At 36.8% G+C, this 21,984-nt stretch overlaps 1 protein-coding gene across 1 annotated transcript in view; it reads right to left on the bottom strand.

Annotated features, from left to right (window-relative positions):
- Positions 1 to 2,997: 2,997 nt before the first annotated feature.
- Positions 2,998 to 21,984, bottom strand: part of LOC143577047 (uncharacterized) — a 55,585-nt gene continuing 36,598 nt past the window's right edge. The window contains exon 5 of the mRNA XM_077060993.1: positions 2,998 to 3,349. Coding sequence (XP_076917108.1) covers positions 2,998 to 3,349 — 352 coding nt within the window. The remainder of the gene's footprint in view (positions 3,350 to 21,984) is intronic.

The raw sequence follows: 21,984 nt of genomic DNA on the forward strand, positions 1-21,984 counted from the left end.
ATGAACGGTTAATTTCTTGATCTTGCTATCCTTCTTGGTATTCTTTTCCTTCTCCTTTTTCTTTTTCTTTATCTTCCATTTCTTTCTTGAAATTCTCTTCTGCTAATTTGTGACATCAATTTATAGTGAGTTGAGTTACCTTCAATGTTGTATATTCCTTCTAAGGAGTTATATTATGTGGTCATATGCTCATCTTGAGTGTGAGCAAAGTAAGGATCTTGAGTTGCCGGAAAATTAAATTATTCTTGTCCCTGAGGTTATTCTTCCGGATAGGTCATTACTTATTTTCCTTTGACATTATTGGTTTATTGGATCTACTTGATCCTGTTCCATGCATATTTTGATTTGGAATGATCTGAGCTAGTGGGATGTTAGTATCGAATGAATCTGAATTGTCCTTCATTATTGTCTGATACGAATCTTCATTACTGGATACAAGAATTGGGAGCAGAGTTGTTCTCATATATCCATTTCTTTTACCGGGTCGAGGTAATCTAGTATAACTACGGTGATCGGACATATGCGCTAAGTTGGATTAGGAAAGGGATAGGTTCCTATCTTATCCGTACTATTACATCTTATCCGTATCAATTTAATCATTCAATGGTTTATTACTCTCAATTAAGTACTAATAGTTATCTCTGATATTCTCAATCGAATATCAGTGACTATATAAATAAACTTATCTTTGATCAAAGTCTAGGTATAATTAAATATCTAATTCGCTAAGATGATGGCTCTTATACCAACCTGCCACACCCCGACTTAGGGCCTAGGCGTGTGACCAATAGTTGTTACCTATTTGGAAAATATATCAGAGTTGCGGGTTTGTCTTAGCGGAAGTCTTTAAGATAAATTATTCTTTTATAAAATACTGAATTAATGTTTATAAAGCTTATTTGAGAAAATATATTTCTATCAGCGGAAGTTTTGAATAAAATATTATAATATAAAAAACTCGGGGCTTAAATACCCATTTGATAATTCAAATACCTATCTTTAGAAAACATAATTCTTTATAACATTTTGATATAAAATATCTGAGCCACTAGATAGCATCTAATGACTATATCTCCAATCTTCTATCATGTCCTGCTTGTGTGTTCTAACCCTTTTATTATCCTATAAAATGGGTTGTCAAATACGTCAGCACACAACTAGTGAATAACGCTGATTCTGTTGTAAAATATTTTCAATACCTTTGTGAAATCAACAATAATACCTTTGTGACTACTCATTAGGCACCCAACTCAATTGAGATAAAATTACTCTAAGTACATGTATAATTAATCATATACTCAATATCATTTCTCTAAACAGTCCCGTAGACTTCCAGAGGCATGTTGATGATATGCATGGCCGCGGGGAACTCCGAGTCACCATGTATGAATGGATCCAGACACATGTATATTTTTAATCAGAGTGTTCGTTTCTTATTATTGTAACACAAGGTGTTCAGGATTCATAAATCCTATGCAAACATTATGACTCTAAATTAGTTTGTAAAAGTGTAGGGCGTATTCACCTTTCTGTTTGTGATCAGTTTCTGTTACCAATTTGTGCTTTGGGTTGTTACCTCGGACCTATTGTACGAGAATAACCTTTGTATAAATATCTAGATCTACGATCTAGCTTCAGACATTTAGTCTGTTTTGTATAGCTTTAACCTTGAAAAATCATTTGTTTATATAAAACATTTGGACCTTTAGTCCCTTTGTTTATTTATCAATTATATGCAATGTTTCTTTTCTATAAAGGAACATTAATTTGAACTATTACCTTTGTTTATATAAACTTGAAATTTCTTAATCATAAAAAAATATTATTTTGACTATACCCCTTGTATATAAACGCTTACGTTTCTTAAGCATGAAGAATATTATTTTAACTATAACCTTTACTTATGAAAAATTTATATTATGCTTAACTGCAATCAAGGTTTAGGCTATACCCCCGAATATGGTCTAAGTTATAATAAAATAATAATTTAAGCGAAACCACTACCTTACACGGGTATTAGGAGTTAGACGCCTAAGACTGATAGAGCAGCACTTTTAGCGTACTAGGGCTTAAACCGTCAGAACATCGGGGCTTGGCACGTAATTCAAGAGTCGACATGCTTCCCAAGATAGACTATGTGTAGACAATTATTTCTTTATGTCATGTACTCAAACTAATGTCGTGTATTTATAGGGTGATTAACCGCCTTTTACTCTCACAAATATTATAATATGTCTTTTTGAGTAATCCAATAATTCAAGAGATGTTATCTTAATCTCTGCTTATTTCAACAAGTGTAAACAAAATAGAAAATTATGGCAACTAACATAACGTGGCAGTAAAATCTAATTATTAGTTTGAGTGGTGCCAATTTTACACAAAAAGGTGGAATTCAAATACAATTACCTTAACAAAGGAATTCATATATATATAAATAGTGAGATTGATTATGGCATCCTCTGCGAATATTAGTATATAGATTTAATATTTCATAGTACTTTTACATATATTATGGCTTATTAATATATGATATACGGTATTGATAAAAACTTAATATATAATATCTAAGAGTATTAGATGTTTAAATATATTTTTCAACTTAGACGATCGTTTATCTTGCTAAATGCTCGAGTAACATATTTCGAATATAAACTAAAATATATATTTCGAAAATGACGATACCGTATGGTTGCATCCACTTATTATGCCAGGTATTATAATTTGGCCACTTAATTTATAAACTTGACATACAAGAATATTATCCTATGATCTCTTCTCTTTATAAGGAGCTCACAATGATTTTTCTTCTTCTTCTCTTCTCTAACGCCTCTCCCTTAAACATCTGAGATGTATACTGTACCTTTTCTCTTTTGGTACACTTGCTGATTATTACAATAGAGTCCATTTCCTTCAACCAACGGAGGGTAACTATTGCTCCGTTGCCATCATGAAATTCTTTCGGGTTATAAACTTAAAGATTTTGAAGTCACAACCCTTTTAAATTTTGAGTTTCTTTGTTTTATTACGAAGCTCGTTTTCGACAGTCGAGCTATGATAGCTGCTTTCTTTCTTCCTTTCTGATTCTTTCTTTTCCGATACATTCTTTGTTTCCCTTTTTGAATGCACCGTTTCACTTTTACTTTGACTAAGTCTTTTGTTAGAATGTAAAGCACTCCTACTGGGATAATTTTTCATTAGGTCTATCAGTGGATTTACGGTTTCTATAATTAAGTCACGAATACCAAGAACATATTCATTTGGTATTGCTCGAATGTTATCTTCAACAGATTTTTCTTTGTTATTAACTTGAATTTCAGGATCATTGTTGGCTTTCTCTTTTCCATGCATACTGTAAATGAGTATGCCAAGGTTTTAATTATAGGAAAAACACACTGTCTTATATTACATTATTTCTGATACAAGAAGGAAAACACAACATCAAACAACGATTCTTAATAACTATGTTATTCTTAATCTATAATCCATTTCTTAACAAGACTCTTCATTTTGTCACACTTTTTGATGATTTTCTTTCCTGTTTTCTTCTTTCCAACTTTCTCACTCTTCAGTTCATCTATCATCGCATTTGGTAGGTTTGGATATCCCGTAAGTGCAGATGCAGCTGGGAAGAGATATGTATCCTCCCTTGGGTATATATGTGGATTAGCAACATAAGTGTGCATTTTCTCGTCGGGAATATTGTTTCTATAAAATTTCTCGATAAGACTAGTTCTTCCCGAATTTCATTAGCTTGTTCAGAAATAGTGGGTAATGGTCCTGCATATGGTTGAAAATGGGGATTTTCATTCCCTTCATTTTCTTCTTCAGGTTATTCCTCTGGTTCGGAGGGATCGGAGATTGGCATCTGGAATGATATTTTCTCATGAGGCATAATGACCCTCATTTTTTGTTTCTGATTGGGCCCTACTATAGTTTGTGGAGCTTGATATTGATAACTTGGTGGTGGGGATCCAAAATGCCATCTTTGATTGGAATGACAATCCATCCAGCTTGATGAATCAGAACTAGTTTCCTGTTTAAACCTACTCTGAACTTCAATTTCTTTAAAAGGATGGTACAGTGGGAATTCTGACGGATGATATTGTGGAATGTTTACGGTAGTGTTATCGGATATTTCGATTGGCATTTGTTGGCTTCCCGAGAGATATACTAGTTGACTCCCATAGGGTAGCATCGGAATTATTGATTGTTCCTGACCAAGGAAGTTGGTATAGTAACTATTTCTGCTTGCCATATCATATGGTTCATGAATAGGTGTTAGCTTAGATCGTATAGCTACTTGACGTCTATGACAAAGATAATTTACATAAGACATTTGCACTAGTTGGATTTAGGGATAGGAAGATTTACCAATACTATCTTATCCCTACAGAATAATAATAATAATAATAATAATAATAATAATAATAGCAACAACAACTTTAAGGTTAAAGCTTAGGTACTAATTTTAATACCTAATTCGCTGAAACCGATGGCTTTGATACCAACCTGTCACACCCCGACTTAGGGCCTAGAAGTGTGACCAATAGTTGGTATCTGTTTTATAAATATATCGCAGTGTATGGATTAATTTTAGCTGTAACAACATATTCTTCTTTGCTTGTAACAAAATACTCAAATAATAAACCAACATAACTAAAACAATTCAAAATAAGAGTAAAACTAACTCAAACCATAATTGTCTTTAATCGAACGTGATTTGGTTGTTCGATTATGGTTGCTATTAGTAATAAACGGAAGGAATAAATTAACAATAAACAATGGATCCATAAGAGTTGTAATGGCAATAGTCAATTAGAGCCAGATTCTGATAACTTTCGTGACTAAGACTTATCATATTATACATAGAAATTTATTTAATTTCAAAACTAATAAAAGTTTATTCGAGTTTTTCGGGTTAACCTGAAACTTATAAATCAATCACGAGAACCAACCTGAATTACTTCGGTTTGGGTTAGTCTTTTCTCGGGTTCGGGTCTTACAGGTTGGGTTAGTTCGGCATCGGGTACGAGTTTTATCGGGTTGGGTTTCAGGTTTCGGGTAAAAGTGACAGCCCTAATGCAGACAAGAAGAAATTATAAAGGAACAACAATTTTATACTAACATATTCATTCAACCACCATGGATCCATGGAGTTTTCATTCTTTTATTACAAAACTGTAATACAAAATCGTGTTTTATTCATGCCAATTTTATATATGATCTTTTTTATATCATTCAAAATAAAACATCTCGTCATCTTTTGTTAGAATTTGTTATTCTATTTGTCACACCCCCATCTAAGGCCTGGAGTGCGACCAACAGTTGGTACCACATTTGTAAATATATGAGAGTTACGATTTAATAGCGGAAGACTTATAAAACATGTGAATTAAAGTGGTAAATATTTACATTGCAAAAGATGAGACGAATGTCTCATATTAGTTTACTTGTTTATAGTTATACAAAACCACCATTTGTTATAATTATGTTTAAAAAAATATCCGAGCCATCGGATGCTTGAGCACTTCGTCTTCACAAGCCTATTCTTGATTACCTGCAAAATGTTAGAAAATACGTCAGCAACGAATGCTGGTGAATATACTGACGCTAAAATATTTTTCTTTACTTAATCACCCCTAGAGACCACGTAAGTCTCGGCCCATCTTGTCTTAGGAATAATCAAGTTAAAACAATATCATTATAAGTTCGAGTCTCTACACTAAATACCTCAGCAAACACCGCAACGTTTGACTTAGTTAAGTACCCGTATGTATACACATGGTCATTACTCCTCGCAGGCGAGCGTGACTATAACCAAGTGTGGTGAGATGTGCCCACCGCGTTTTTACCACATATGCAAGGATCCAGAAAAAACGTATACTACAACATGAGGGCTAGGCTTATACTCTTATTTATAATGTTTTTAGAGACACTTAGTCTCATGTAAAGTTTTTCATATAACACGTTGACTCGTTTGAAAACAAGTTTGTAAAAGTTGGGCGTATTCACCTTTTTGCTTTGGATCGGCTTCAACACCGTCCGAGGGTTTTTCCTTTGCTATCTCGCACCTATAGTACGAATATAAATTTTTGTTATTCGGATATACAATCCGGCTTAAGACCTTTAGTCTTATTTTATAAACTTTACCTCGATGAACCTTTAGTTCAAAATCTCTTTTTACTTTAAAACCTTTACTTTAAAAAGTAATATTAAAAACCTTTAGTTTATTATAAAACCCTTACGTTTCTTATTCTTTAAGAAACATATTCTTTTTCTTTATTATTTATGAATACTCATTATTACTTAAATAATAATATTTATAACAAAGTATTACACATATTTGTATATTCACACACACACACACACACACACACACACACACATATATATATATATATATATATATATATATATATATTCTTAATGTCTTTCTTTTATTTTCTTTGTTACATTTTCTTTTAGTTTATCGAGGTATCGAATATAACCTCGACTTAGGGTATCAAGCCTTTTATAATATTTTATTATTATTTTCAACGGCGTGATGCCTACCTTTGTTGGCTTATAGAAACCCTAATCACTCGAGCAACACTCCAACGCCGCTTCACTTTCTTTTCCTTCTCGATCAACCCTTCCTTTCGTTGTCCTTTCTTAGCACGCCAAACGACAAACACCAATCCTTCACCACTTGTCGACACGTCTTACGAGACTAACCATCATGACGTAGAGGAAGTAACAAACACCTTCTTGGTTGATACGTCGGTGGAATGTGGCATGAACTACGAGGAAACGAACACGGAAATCGAGGAATCGAGCACACTTTTCGAGGTGGATCGAAGGTATGTTTGTCGGAATCTAGAGAGATGTTAGAGAGAGAGAGAGAGAGTTGTAGGTGTGATTTGAGGTGTGTGATGCAAGAACCCGTCACCTTCTATTAATAGGCAAATTTTGGAGCCCGTCGCGATACGCGACGGCCTCCCTGGCTAGCCCGTCGCGTATCGCGACGTAGGCTTGGACGCGTTACCACGTGGCGACACACTGTGCCACCGTCTGCCACGTGGCACACGTGTCACAATGTGTCAGGAAGGTCATAGTGATACGTGATGACCTTGATACTAAGGCCATCGTGTATCGCGATGAGCCAAAGAATCAGATTTTCATTTTTGTCCTTGGAGTTTGAGATTTAGCAGATTTAGTCCCTAGACTTTGGAATTTTGACATTTTTGGCTCGAAATTTCCAATATGTTACATCCTCCCCACCTTGAAATAAATCTCGTCCTCGAGATTGCTTACGAGAATAAGTGAGGGTATTTCTTTTTCATTTCCTATTCGAGTTCCCATGTATTTTCAGGCCCTCTTCGTGAGTCCCATTTAACTTTCACAATTTTCAATGTTTGTCTTTTTAATTTCTTTGTTTTTGAATCTTCTATTTGAATCGGACGTTCTATAAATTGTAAGTTTTCGTTTATTTCAACATCTTTTAAAGGCATTGATTGAGATTCATTGGCTAAACAATTATGCAGATTCGAAACATGAAATACGTCGTGTATTCCTTGCATTTCCTCGGATAGTCGCAAACGGTATGCAATATTACCAATTCGTTCAAGTACCTTGAAGGGTCCAACGAATCGAGGACTTAGCTTCCCTTTCTTACCGAAGCGAACTACGCCTTTCCATGGCGAGACTTTCAATAAAACATTGTCACCAACATTGAACTCCAACGGCTTACGACAGATATCGGCGTAACTCTTTTGGCGATCACGTGCCGTCTTAAGTCGTTCTCGAATTTGAAGAAATTTGTCGGTGATTTCTTGGACTATTTCGGGTCCAGACAATTGATTATCTCTGGTTTCAGACCAGCACACGGGCGTTCTACATTTTCGACCATATAACGCCTCGAATGGTGCGGCTTGAATACTTGTGTGATAACTATTGTTATATGAGAAATTCCATTAGGGGTAAGTGGTCGTCCCAACTTCCACCTAAGTCTATCACACAAGCGCGGAGCATATCTTCCAACGTTTGAATTGTCCTTTCGCTTTGTTCATCAGTTTGTGAACGATAGGCGATGCTAAGGTTTAGCTTGGTGCCTAGTGCTTGTTGGAAGTTATTCCAGAAATGAGACGTAAAACGACTGTCTGGATCAGAGATTATAGATAGCGGTACTCCATGTAAAGCAAACGATGTTGTTCACATAGATACGCGCTAGTTTATCCATTGAATACGACTCATTGATGGGTATGAAGTGTGCGGGCTTTGTTAATCGATCCACAATGACCCAGATAGCATTATGTTGTCGACTCGTTTTTGGAAGTTTGGTAATGAAGTCCATTGTTATTAGCTCCCATTTCCATACGGGAAGTTCGGGTTGCTGAAGCAATCTTGAAGGCTTTTGGTGTTCAGCCTTGACTTTCAAACAAGTTAAACATTTCGCCACATGCGAAGCGATATCTCTTTTCATCCCAAGTAGTTTGGTTTTAGGTTTTGATACATTTTGTCACTACCGGGGTGCATCATGTACTTGGACTTATGAGCTTCGTTTAAAATTTTCTCATGCAAGTTCCCAAAGATTGGTACCCAAATCCGATTTCCCATTCAAAGGATACCATCATCACCTTTGACTAGCGAGTCAATGGTGCCGTTGTGTTTTTCGTCGAAGATCTTGTTTTCATTGACTGCTTGAGTTTGAGCGGATTTGATTTGTTCGAAAAGATCGATTTGAAGTTCTAGCCTTAATGCTCGGACTCTTTTTGGCTTTTCATGTTCTTTACGACTTAAGGCATCAGCCACGACGTTGGCTTTGCCTTCATGGTAAATGATCTCGCAGTCGTAGTCGTTGAGAGTTTCCATCCATCGTCGTTGTCGCATGTTAAGCTCTTTTTGCTCAAATATGTACTTCAAACTTTTATAATCCGTGTACACAACAAACTTGACTCCATAAAGATAGTGCCTCCATATCTTCCAGGCAAAGATTATGGTGCCTAACTCTAGATCGTGAGTTGTAATGTTCTTTTCGTGTACCTTGAGTTAACGAGAGGCATAAGCTATTACTTTCTTGTGTTGCATTAGTACACATCCCAAACCAGACTGAGATGCGTCACTAAAGACTACACAATCCTCAGTACCTTCTGGCAAGGCCAGTATAGGTGCTTGGGTGAGTTTTTGTTTGAGTATATCAAATGCCTCTTGTTGTTTTGCTCCCCTTTCATACTTGATGTTTTTACGAGTCAAAGAAGTTAAGGGAACCGCAATTTGGGAAAAGTTTTCGATGAACCTACGGTAATAGCCGGCCAATCCTAGGAAACTTCGGATCTCGGTTGGCGATTTCGGGATCTCCCACTTGGAGATAGCTTCAATCTTAGCGGGATCGACTTGAATACCATTGAGGTTGATGATGTGACCAAGAAATTGTAATTCGTGCAACCAGAACTCACATTTTGAGAACTTGGCGTATAACTTCTCGGTTCTAAGAATTTCAAGCAACGTTCGAAGATGATTTTCATGATCATCCTTAGACTTAGAATAAATTAATATGTCGTCGATGAACACGATCACAAATTTATCCAAGTAAGGCTTACAAATTCGGTTCATCATGTCCATGAACGCAGCTGGCGCATTAGTAAGTCCAAATGGCATAACGGTGAACTAATAATGGCCATACCTTGTTCGAAAGGCGGTTTTCAGGATATCTTCGGATTGAACTTTGAGTTGTTGATAACCGGAACGAAGATCGATTTTAGAAAAGAAGCTTGCGCCTTGGAATTGGCCAAAGAGATCATCGATTCGAGGGAGTGGATAACGATTCTTGATTGTGACTTTGTTCAATGCTCGATAATCGATATACATACGCATGGATCCATCCTTCTTCTTGACGAAAAGTATCGGCGCTCCCCATGGTGATGAACTTGGTCTTATGAAGCCTTTCTCGAGAAGTTCGTCGAGTTGTTTCTTTAATTCTTTCATTTCAGTTGGAGCAAGACGATATGGTGCCTTTGCGATCGGAGCAGTACCAGGAATAAGATCAATCCTAAACTCTACTTCACAATCGGGAGGGATTCTAGGAAGTTCGTCGGGAAAGACATCAGCATATTCAGAAACAATAGGAACGTATTTGATTTCTTTGGGTTTAGATTCTTCGGTGACGTAGGCCATGAATGCTAAACATCCTTGATTCAAACATTTGTTAGCCCTTATCATGGAGATTAGGCTAACTCGGCCATCGTCTTTATCCCCTTCAATTCGAATGGTTCGTTTATCGGGGGCTTGGAGTTCAATAGTTTTGCTATTGCAAATGATACGAGCATGGTTGTCGGATAACCAATCCATACCCAATATAATATCAAAACCAGAAAGAGTCATAGGTAATAATTGAATACCCAGAAAATAGCCGGCTAATAAGATTTTTCCGTTTTCTAGAGCTTTGGAGATTTTAATGATTTCACCACTAGCGGTCTCGACGCTTAGAGTTTTGTTAAGTTTGATTAAAGGTTCGTTTAATAGACTACAAAAGTTATGATCTATAAAACTTAAATTGGCACCTAAATCAAACAAGACTCTAGCATAAGTGTTGTTAACTAGGAACGTACGGGTAATGGTTTCTGGCATGTCGGCCGCTTTCTTGGTATCAAGAACAAAGACTCTTGCGTTGCCCTTTTTGGCTTATCCACTTCCACCTGCACCACCAGTCGCAGGCTTGTTTTTAGGGCACTCGAAGCTAAGATGGCTCATTTCCTTGCAACTGAATCAAGTCATTTTATTTTTCCAATAGTCGGCCGCTACGTGGTCGGGTTTTTGACATGAATCACAAACTGCTGCAGTCGGGGCAAAATGACATCTCCCCCCTATGATGTTTCTTGCAAGTATTGCACTGTGGGATGTTGGGATTGAATCCAGGCTTACGTTGATCAACACTTTTTCCCTTGAAGTGGGCATTTCCTCCTTTCTTAGGGTCGTATGTGGTTACAACCTTCTTGTCCTCTTCCTTGTTGCGGATCATTCCGCCCATTAAATAACCAGCCATTTCCATTGCGGAGTCGGCGGTTTGTGGTAAGTGAGACCTCACCATATCACGAATCTCTCGTGGTAGTCCCCATATATAACATGCCACTTTGCTGGATTCAGGGGTAACCAGCTGGGGAACCAATCGACAGTATTCGTGAAATTTTGTGTTGTACTCACGAAGGTTTGTTCCAATGACCTTATGATTCAGATATTTGGTTTGAATTTGGTCAGTCTCATACATCGGGAAAAACTTTGCCATTAAAATCTCCTTAAATTCTCCCCAAGACAAATTATACATCACTTCCCTTCCTCTACTTAGAATCAAAGTATTCCACCACTCAAGCGCTTCACCTTTGAACATAAGGGCAGAATATTGAATCTTCTCTTGGTCGGAACACTTGCTTGTTATTACAATCGCCTCCATTTCTTCAAGCCACCTCACGGTTGTGATGGCTCCTTTGTCACTATGAAATTCCTTTGGTCCATAATACTTGAAGTCCTTGAATGAACACCCACTTATTTTTAATTTCTTAAACTCTTGTCTAACACCTCCATCTATATTAGATTCGTGAACACTTTCTTCTAGATTAGATGGTCTAGAACGAGGTTTAGAGATAGATTTTCGAGAAGGGTTAACAGATTGTGAATGTTTAGTTAGTCTAGATTAAGATCTAGCTTCTGTTTCAGCCCTCACGGCATCTTTGATCATTCTTTGTATGTGATTCATATACTTATCGCGGATTGGTTCTTCTTGTTCGTTTTCAGGGTTTTTCCCTTTTTCTTTTCGTTTGTCGGCTTCTTTCTTGGAAGCCTCAAAGTTGTTGCTTTGTTGAGACATTTTTATCCTTTCTTTTCAACTTTTCTTTTTATCTGAAATTTATCAAAATTTCTTTTTAAAACACAAGTCCTATTTTATTAAACACACACACACACACACACATATATATATATATCATAAAATGATATATATATTATTTTTACAACTTACTTATATATATCGTTTATTTGATATATATACTCATATCCTTATTACATCATATGTTACATATAACATAGAGACTATCTTAACACATAAACTCCATCTCTTGAAAACACGTCTTCATCACCATCATCTCAATCCTTCATGAATTTCTTCACAACCATTGCTAACTTGTTGCATTTTTGAAGAAGCGTCTCTCCTATCTTCTTCTTTTTCTTCCCATCAACAGCTATCTTCTTTCTTAATACATCTGTTTCATATAGGGCTCGATCCAGATGTTCCTCCTGCGACTGAGGGATGTCATTGGGATATCCGTAGCGGGGTGGTGGATCACGGTACCCCCATCATGACTACGTCGAAATGATTCTTCGGATCCGGATATAGAAATGTCGGGGCGCGAACTAATTGTCACAGCTCTCAAGGTTACTATCAAGCATTATTAAAAGTGTCGATATCTATTAAATAAATTTCCAAATAACAATTTTCCATACAAAATTCAAATACACAAGTACATATATCAATCAATAACAATATGTCTCATTTAGTTTTCTTCTAACATAAATCCTTAAGTGACCTTGTACATCACATCAAACAATAACCTGCATATGCGATGAAAATAAAGAAGTTTTGTCAATACAAGGTTGAGTGAGCAACACACCAATTTGAATGTTAATATAGAAAATAAGTATTTTGCAACAAGTCATATGAGTATAACAAATTAACCAAATGAGCAAGTATAACTTAGATGTCGAGAAGCACAAAGCTATAACGACTGGCGTATGATCATACTAGACTGAGATTATGTTGGACCTCTACGAATGCGGAAGCATCCAAAGCAAGTAATCACATAAACAAGTAAGGTATAAGTTGTTAACACATATGACAAAGTTGCAGTTTTGTGTATAAGTATATATGAGAAATATATTTACGCATATGTCCCAAAAACATGGAGAATAAGTAAAATAGGGGAATGTGGTACTCACCTGAGCAAATAAGCAAATCGGGAATGAATACGACAAGCAAGAGGTAAACCACGCTCGACGAGGTATATCAACAAACGAATTTCCTAAGTAACAATAATTACGAAAATTAAATAAGAATTCAACAACGAAACTAAAACTAGATAGAGGTTCGGGATTTGATGATGATCGGTTGTGTTCTAAACGAAGATTAAATATTGCATTAATCTATTATCAATGTTATTATCAATTTTATCTGTCAAGAGTTTAAAGAAAATAACATATTTTAATTATATAAAATTATCATTATAAGTAGAACACTTGAATTAAATAATACTTATAATTTTTGATAAATTATATAAAGAGGTTTGTAATACTACCTTTACTTAACAAGTTTATAAAATATTATGTATTTAATTATATAAAATTATATCTATAAATGAGATACTTAACTAAATAAATATTAATATTTTTTGAATCTATTACATAAAGAGATTGATTTAAAATAGTTATCTTATTAAAATACCTTTATTATTAAGTAAGATTTCTTTCATGTTAATATTGTAAATAATAAATGGTAGGTAATAAATAATAATAAATATAGTATTTATATAAGATGTGATATTTTTATAAAATACTTAAACTTAAACAAACTTTTAAACCTTTGATAAACCTTTATCAATCTATTAATAACAATATATAAATACACACACACACACACACATATATATATAATTTCAACCAAGTTTTGGAAACGAAATTTGTTAGGATGTCGGTTTTACAAAAATACAAATTAATAATAAGTTGCTAAACATTTATAAAATAATTTATTTGATTATTTATGTTAATATATAGGTTTAAATTGTAACATCCTACTTTTGGTTATAATAATAAAATAAATTTCGGCTATTTTATAGTGGGTCGTTATCGGTTTAGGTAAATAAAATACGAGTTGGGCTAGTGTTGGGTAAATGGATATGGGTTATGGTTAGGAAAGAAAGATGGAAAGACCATGGGCTTAAGCCCATGATCCATAAATATATAAACCATTAATAACCATTTAATTCCTCATTTATACATATTCCATACACCACCAAAACACACACTTAAGATCTCTCTCTAGTTCTCTCATTTCTCTAGCCGAACCAAGAAAGAAGAATCGATTCCGACCCGAGGTAATACTAGTATGATGTTTATTAACTTAAACCCGTTAGATATAATCTCGAAACTTTGATCTGACACCCTTAAACCGTTTAAGTCACGAAATCCGGATGGAATCGGGTATAAACCGAACCTAAGATGAGCTTAAGGATCACCCTAGCTCAGATCTGGATCGAACGGGACGAAAAACGGTGAAAAACGAGTTAAAACACGTTTTTCCGGCGAATCCGCGGTTTTCCGGCGGCGGCATCGGAAAGGCGGCGCCGGTAAAGTTAATACGAGGTTAGGGGTGTCAGGGAATGTTCTGACATTCCCTGACCTAACCCTAGTTCGCTATCGGAAATCTGACAAATTAGCCTTGATTCGTTAAGGAAAAGAACGACGAACTAGCCCAATTCGCTAAGGTCTGGTTCGTATTAGGATCAGTTCGTTAAGGCCCAATTCGCTATATGGACCGGTTCGTGAAAGGGTCCAATTCGTCATAAGGGCCAGTTCGTTATAATGCTTGATTCGTTACAAAGCCAGATTCGTTATAATAGTTAATTCGCTATGAACTCCCATTCGTTAAGGACTGAATAACGAATTAGAACTTTGAAAGAATGTCAGAACAGTCCCTTGACTTTTAAAAGAATGAATTAATTACAAATAAGCCCTTGAACTTTGAGTTAGTGAATTAAATAATAATTTAAAATCCTAATGGAAAATGTGTTACGACAGTTAATAGAAATAAAATTTTTCTAAGCTGACCTGGCAGCTCGACCCCAGCCAGGGGCTCTGCCCCTTGGACCCCGCTAGGGGCTGCCGCCCCTAGACCCCGCTGCCAGGGGCGCTGCCCCCGGACCCCTGTCCGTTGAGGGTTATAATTAGAATAGAAACGTGATATGGCTAGTGATAGATAATTGATACGAGTAATTGTTATACAGTTAGCCATACCCAACTGAAGAAAGGAATAACTATTAACGGTGAACGTAACCGACTTCAGGTGAGTTTCTAGCCCCATTCCTTGTTACGTTTTCGGGGCTGTGTGCATACTCGATGTGATTAGTTAATATACTTATCATAAGTGATAAGTGTATGCCATATATGTATTATGTGAAATGTATGAATGGTTTCTTGTCGATACATGAACGATCTTCGGAATTGCATGTATTGCCAGGAAATGGTTGATGTTATATGTATGTTGTAAGATGAAGAATGAATGATGTATGTATGAAACTTACGATTATGTATATAGAAGAGTATGTTAAAAATGTATGGAATAAAGGGTACCGCACCCTAATAATATCCGTGGATGAAGGGTACCGAACCCTAATAATATCCGAGGATGAAGGGTACCGGACCCTAATAATATCCGAGGATGGAGGGCACCGGACCCTGATAATATCCGAGAATGGAGGGTACCGGACCCTAATAATATCCGAGGTATGTAGGGCGAATGCTCTTTATAACGTAAGGTTAGATATGTATGTGTATGAAAGATTGATGGACAAGTTAAGTATGTAATGCGTACCTACGGGCACGCGTATGTGTATGTAAAGTAAGTTATGTGTTTAACTAGAACTCACTCAGCGTTGCTGACTTTTAGTATGCACGCAGGCAAATAGGTGGAGGCAGCTCGCTTGATGAGGACACATGGCAGAAGAATAAGAGTCTGGCATCTGAAGACTTAAAGACGTTTTAGTATTTATAATTGAATGGAAAGACAATATGTTTTATTATGACAAAGTTATGGATTTATATGTAATGTTTATTGAATGTTTTAATATTCCGCGAATGTTTTAATTAACTCTGATTTAGAACTGTGTTTATGAGTAAATCCAACACCAAATGTAGGGCTACCGGTAACGGGGCCTTACATAAATGGATATATATAAAAAAACAACAAAAAACGCGGGCTGGAGGGTTCGAACCTGCGCCCCCCAGCGGTCTAAACCAACAACACCACCACCCTAGCCAACTGAGCTAGGGTGTTAAGTGGTTAAAGTACAGAACTGAGCATCTATATACAAAACTAGACGCGAACCTGAACACTATGAACCCTAAGAATCAAATCTCGTTCAATCCGATATGTTTTGAGTTAATTAACCATAGGGGTTTTATAGAACGATTAATTGCGATCCTAATCATATAATTAATTACCTTAAATGAGATTGTATGGCCGATGAACGATGTGCTGTTGGTGCATGATGTCAGTAGTTCAGTATCTTGTGTTTTGTCTGTGTCTGTAATCGTTTAGTTTGTTTGTTTTGTGTTGAATACTGTTTAGTATATGTTCGCTTAGGATTTAGGCGAACTTGGGGACATAGCGAAGTTATGACAACTTCGCCTAGCATGTTAGGCGAAGTTGTCGAGGTTTATAAATACCTCAACTTCGGGTATTTTGTTTTTAAGGGTTTTTCTGAACAACGTGTTTTTGTGATCTTGTGTATCACGTGTTGACTTTTGCAATACATCAAGTTTTACAGTATAATCTCGTGTGTTTGTATACATATTAAACGTATTATTTGTCTTACACTCATATCGTATTACGTTGGGATTCCGCACCCTCGTGTTACAAGATATTCCTGTGTAGTTCCGGCTAGGAACCTACAATTGGTATCAGAGCATTTTTCTCGTGATTGTGTGGTTCGGGATTATCACACGAGTGTTAAGATCGTTCCGCTTGACTATTCGCGGAACGATTTTACGTTGATATACCTCGTTTTTGTCTTTTGCCCATCTTCCCTCATCAAATATACTTTTAAATCACCCTCGCGTCCCTCGCAAACGACGTAATTAAACCAGCAGAACTCGAGTGTTCATCAGGCGAAGTTGCCGCTACTGAAACTAGGGTTTTCAACGAAGATATAGGTTTTCAGCGAAGTTGAGAAGTAGCGAAGATATTGGCGAAGTTCAGTAGCGAAATTATTAGTTCAGCGAAGTTAAGCCCAACGAAGTTGTAAGCTAGAGCGAAGTTATACTAACTTCGCTATAGCTGTTCACAGAATTTTGTCTTTGATTCTTGAATCTTTTTTCTTTCAACAATGACTTCGATAAATATCACAGAACTAGTAAAGATGGAGGTTGAAGCTGGTTCTGCAACTAAAGCTCCAAAACTACTGAAAGGTACTGATTTCGTTGCATGGAAAGATCGGTTTGAACAGTATGTGAAGTATCAAGACGCAAAGATGTGGGTTTGCATTCAAGACGGGTACATTCCACCAACGTCCATGTTTGAAGGTCTTGAACAGATTAAGAAGTACAGTAAGATGGAAGATGATGAAAAGAAAATGTATGAGGCAGAGAGTAAAGCACATGCAGCTATAACAATGGCACTTCCATAAGAGATTCTCCATACCTTCAAAAATACAAAACTGCTAGAGAACTATGGGAAGCACTAGAGAATAGATATGAAGGTAATGTTGGAATACGTACTTCCAAGACAACGCTGCTAAAAACCCAATTCTCCGTATTCAAGTATCTGAAAAACGAATCACTTGACGATATCATCACACGATATTATCATTTGATGACCGAGCTAAATAACTACTCCATTGAATACAAGGAAGAAGAGATAGTGGAGAAACTTCTTGATGCTCTCCCACCAAAATGGGAGATGTACACTGTTCTGATGAGAGAAGATAAGGACTTTGACAAGATTGATCTGGAAACGGTGGTAAATAAGTTACGAAATTTTGAACTTAACATGGTTCGAAAGGATACACCAACTGATCAGGTTCAGGATCCGGGAATGTATGGTGCGAAAGTCACTCCAAGCTCAAGTTCAAAATCAGAATCCACTGCCTACTACTCAAAGGTGGAATCAAACTCCACTCCAGATGGTCATGTGATTCTCAATATGGATGGTGACGTATGTTTCGTAGCAGGAGGTAGTAATTCCTCAAAACCTCAAACTACAACTGGTAATTTCTCATCCAATGCTCCAAGCAATAACTAATCACAGATGCCCATGAGTGTTAAATCAGCTGAACAACAGTTTGCTCTCTATGCTTCCTTCATTGCATCTTATGAGAATTACATCAAAGGGAAAATAGTCGACCCTGCAACCTTGGATGAAGACTATGATCAGATCGATGATGATGATTTGGAAGAGATGGATCTGCAGTGGCAGATGGCTATGATAGTAAGAAGGGTAAAGAGATTCATGAAGAAAACGGGTAGAAAGTTCGTGGGAGAAAGACCAGGATTCGATAAATCAAAGGTTCGATGTTATAACTGTCAACAAAATGGTCACTTTGCTAAGGAATTTACTAATGAGAGAGTCGAACGAAGTCAGAACATGCATGCTCAACAGAATGGGAGTGGTAGTGAAAATAGAGCTATGGTATCTCAACAGAACGGTGGATACAACTGGAATATACAAGTTGATGAGGTGTTCACAGGAAAATTTGGTAAACATCGAAACTGGAGGAAGTGAGAAAGAGACGGGGGAAGATGAAGCATACATGGCAGAAGTGAACGATCAGCTCTCTGAGGTAAGTTCTGAACTTCATTGTGAACAATGTGAAAACCTGTCTGAACAATTGAAAACATTAACTGATCAGTTTGTTAGTTTGGATACTCAATTTAAAACTTTGAAAGAAGAACATCACTATTCTAAAACTAAAGAAAATAGTTATCCGGTAAAAATAAAAGCGAGTGAAAAGGATATCAGAAGTCTTAAAGCCACTCTAGCTGAAAAAATACAAGTAATTGATCTTAGTTATGAAGTGTTAGAAGAAAAGACCAAACAAATTGCTGAAAAAGATAAAGAGATAGTTGATTACCAGGTAAAAGTGGTGGAACTGAACAGAAAAATTGAACAATTTAGAAATTCTTTGGCAATGTTAGATCACATCATAAGTGTTCAACGTTCCCCGGTTAACAAAGGGGGAATTGGATTTTCTGAAGTTCCACCACCATACAACAATAACTATACTTATGATCCTAGTAATCAGCAATATGCGAATGTTGAGATTAGTCAGACAGTTCCTATAAAATTTTCTGCTAAAGAAACTGAAGTTAATAAGAGTGAAACGAGTAAGTCAAGTTCTAATGTCACAAGTTCTGTCTCTAGCTCTGTCTCGTCAAATTCGGACAAGTCATCCGAATCGGGTGAGATAAAAGAAGAGGTTGTGTTACTAAAACGAGGGGAGGACTATAAGTTTTGATGAAAAGAAATCTTCCCTAAATCCGTTCGTCCCACCATATGTGAGACAAACGGATAGTAACGCAACCTCGACATCTGCAACAAATTTTGAGACGAAAGTTCAAAACAACCAGAATAGTTCGAACAGAAGTTGCTTTAGATGCAATAGGATAGGACATATTGTCGCTGATTATCCTCTTAAACAAAGAAAAGCTGGAAATATGAGGCCTACTAAAACTGAGTATAAAACGAGTACTAATTATGACGCTGGTAAGAACACTAACACACCAAATTTCAATCATTGGTCTACTCCAAGATTTCAAAGAAATCAGTCTAGTTTTTTCCCAGTAAATTACCAAACCAATAATTATAATTCAATTAACTCACGAAGGTTTGGATGGCCTCAAAGCCAGTCATCTAGAAGTTTTCCTTACAGAACTTATAGAAACTCTCCTCAAACTAACTTTGGGCAACCAAGATACTGGATGCCGGATAACAGATTTAATCAACCCAATACTAGAAGGTCTTGGGTCCCCAGATTTTAATCTATTTCTTTAATTGTGTAGGAACAGTCAAACAGGGCTGTAAACAATATGTGGGTTGTTGACAGTGGTTGTTCTCGGCACATGACTGGTAACAAGAAATTGTTACCTGACTAGAAATCTGTTCAAGGAGGAAGGGTTAGTTTCATAGGAGAAAGTGGAGGAAGAATTAGTGGTATTGGGACTGTGACGAATGGAAGAATAAAGTTGGAAAAGGTGAATTTTGTGGAAGAATTGAAGCATAACTTGTTGAGTGTATCTCAGATTTGTGAAAAAGAATACACTGTTCATTTTACTAAAGATGAGGCACTTGTACTTTATCCTGGTTTCAAGATACCAGAAACGTGGGTGGTAACGAGAGCTCCAAGAGAGAAGAACAAGTATGTGATAGATATGAGATCAACCAAGATGACAACAGAAGAATCATGTCTCCTGTCAAAAGCAACAGAATCTGAGTTAGAACTGTGGCACCGGAGAATGATACATCTTCGTAAGATGAACTACATAGTCAAGAATGGGGTGGTGCTAGGGTTTCCTTTGAAGAACTTCAATTTTGAAGACCAATGTGTATCATGCAAGAAAGGAAAACAGCACAAGAAGCCTCATCACTCCAAGAAAGTTAACTCGATTGTCAGCACCTTGGACCTACTTCACATGGATCTCTTTGGTCCTGTGAATGTAAAGAGTCTAGGAGGAACTTCATATTGTTTGGTTGTAACCGATGATTACTCTCGATACTCTTGGGTGTATTTTCTGAAGACAAAGGATGAGACAATTCAGTTGGTAATTAACTTGATTACCAAGGTGGAAAATATTGTTGGGAGGAAGGTTAAGTACATCAGGAGTGATAATGGTACAAAATTCAAGAACTATCAGATGGAGATGTTTTGTCTACATAAAGGGATAGAGCATCAGTACAGTGCCCCATATACTCCACAACAAAATGGAGTAGCTGAAAGGAAGAATAGAACTCTAATCGAAGGCACCAGGACTATGCTGGCAGATGCTAAACTTCCCGTGGTGTTCTGGGCTGAGGCTGTTGCTACAGCCTGTTATATCCTTAATCGTGTTTTAACTGTTAAAAGATTAAATAAAACATGTTATGAACTTATGCATGGTAGAAAGCCAAAATTGAAGGGTCTCGAACCTTTCGGGTCCCCATGTTCGATATTAAAGACTAACTCTAAATTTGGTGAGAAAGCCGACGAAGGTATCTTAGTTGGCTATGTTGTTGGGACACCCAACAGAAGAGTCTTTAATCTATCGAACAGCAAGATTGAGGTGGTCTGTAACACTGACATTACTAGTTACAAATCACCAAGGCCTAGCATGGGACCGACAGAGGCTTTCGACTATGATAAGTTATTCAAATCTTTTAATGTGCCATACTTGGATTTTGCAGACATTGATGAGAAAATGGCCTCACAGATATTGTATGATGACAAGGAAACCATTGTGCAACGTCCACAATATGATGAAAATCAACCAACCTCGTCTAGTGCGGTTGAAACTCCTACTGTCTCGAATGAAGATGAATTCTACAATCCATTTCACACTCAACCTCAGTCTCACACTGATGAACTTTCTTCAAATCTTGAGAATGATCTGGAAGTCGGTCCGATACAGACTACTAAAATTCATAAGAATCATCCTTTGGAGAATGTGATCGGTAATCCTTCTGACGGTGTTCGTACAAGAAGAAGTTTGGATGAACACACATGTGTTTACGCAAGCATAAAAGACACGAGAATTATAAATGAATGCTTGTACACCTGCTTCATCAGGCAGATTGAACCAAAGAATTATCAAATGGTAATGAAGGATAACTCGTGGGTTGAAGCCATGCAGGAAGAACTGGCACAGTTTAAGAAGATGGAAGTGTGGCAATTAGTTGAGAAACCGCTAGAAGTAAACGCTATCGGTACAAAGTGGGTCTTTAAATGTAAGAGAGATGAGAAGGGGATAATCATATAGAACAAGGCAAGATTGGTAGTGAAAGGGTTTAATCAGCAGGAAGGAGTTGATTACAATGAAGTGTTTGCTCCAGTAGCGAGATTGGAGGCAATCCGACTGTTTTTGGCATATGCTGCACACAAAGAGATGAAGGTGTTCCAGTTAGATGTGAAAAGCGCCTTTCTTTATGGTAAAGTCGATGAGGTGGTATATGTTGAACAACCCCCGGGTTTCCCTGACCCAGATTTTCCTGATCATGTG

This window comes from Bidens hawaiensis, unplaced genomic scaffold, assembly GCF_021521415.1.
Source record: "Bidens hawaiensis isolate Kalapana, Puna unplaced genomic scaffold, B.hawaiensis_p1.1 tig00028458_1, whole genome shotgun sequence".
Lineage (NCBI taxonomy): Eukaryota > Viridiplantae > Streptophyta > Magnoliopsida > Asterales > Asteraceae > Bidens > Bidens hawaiensis.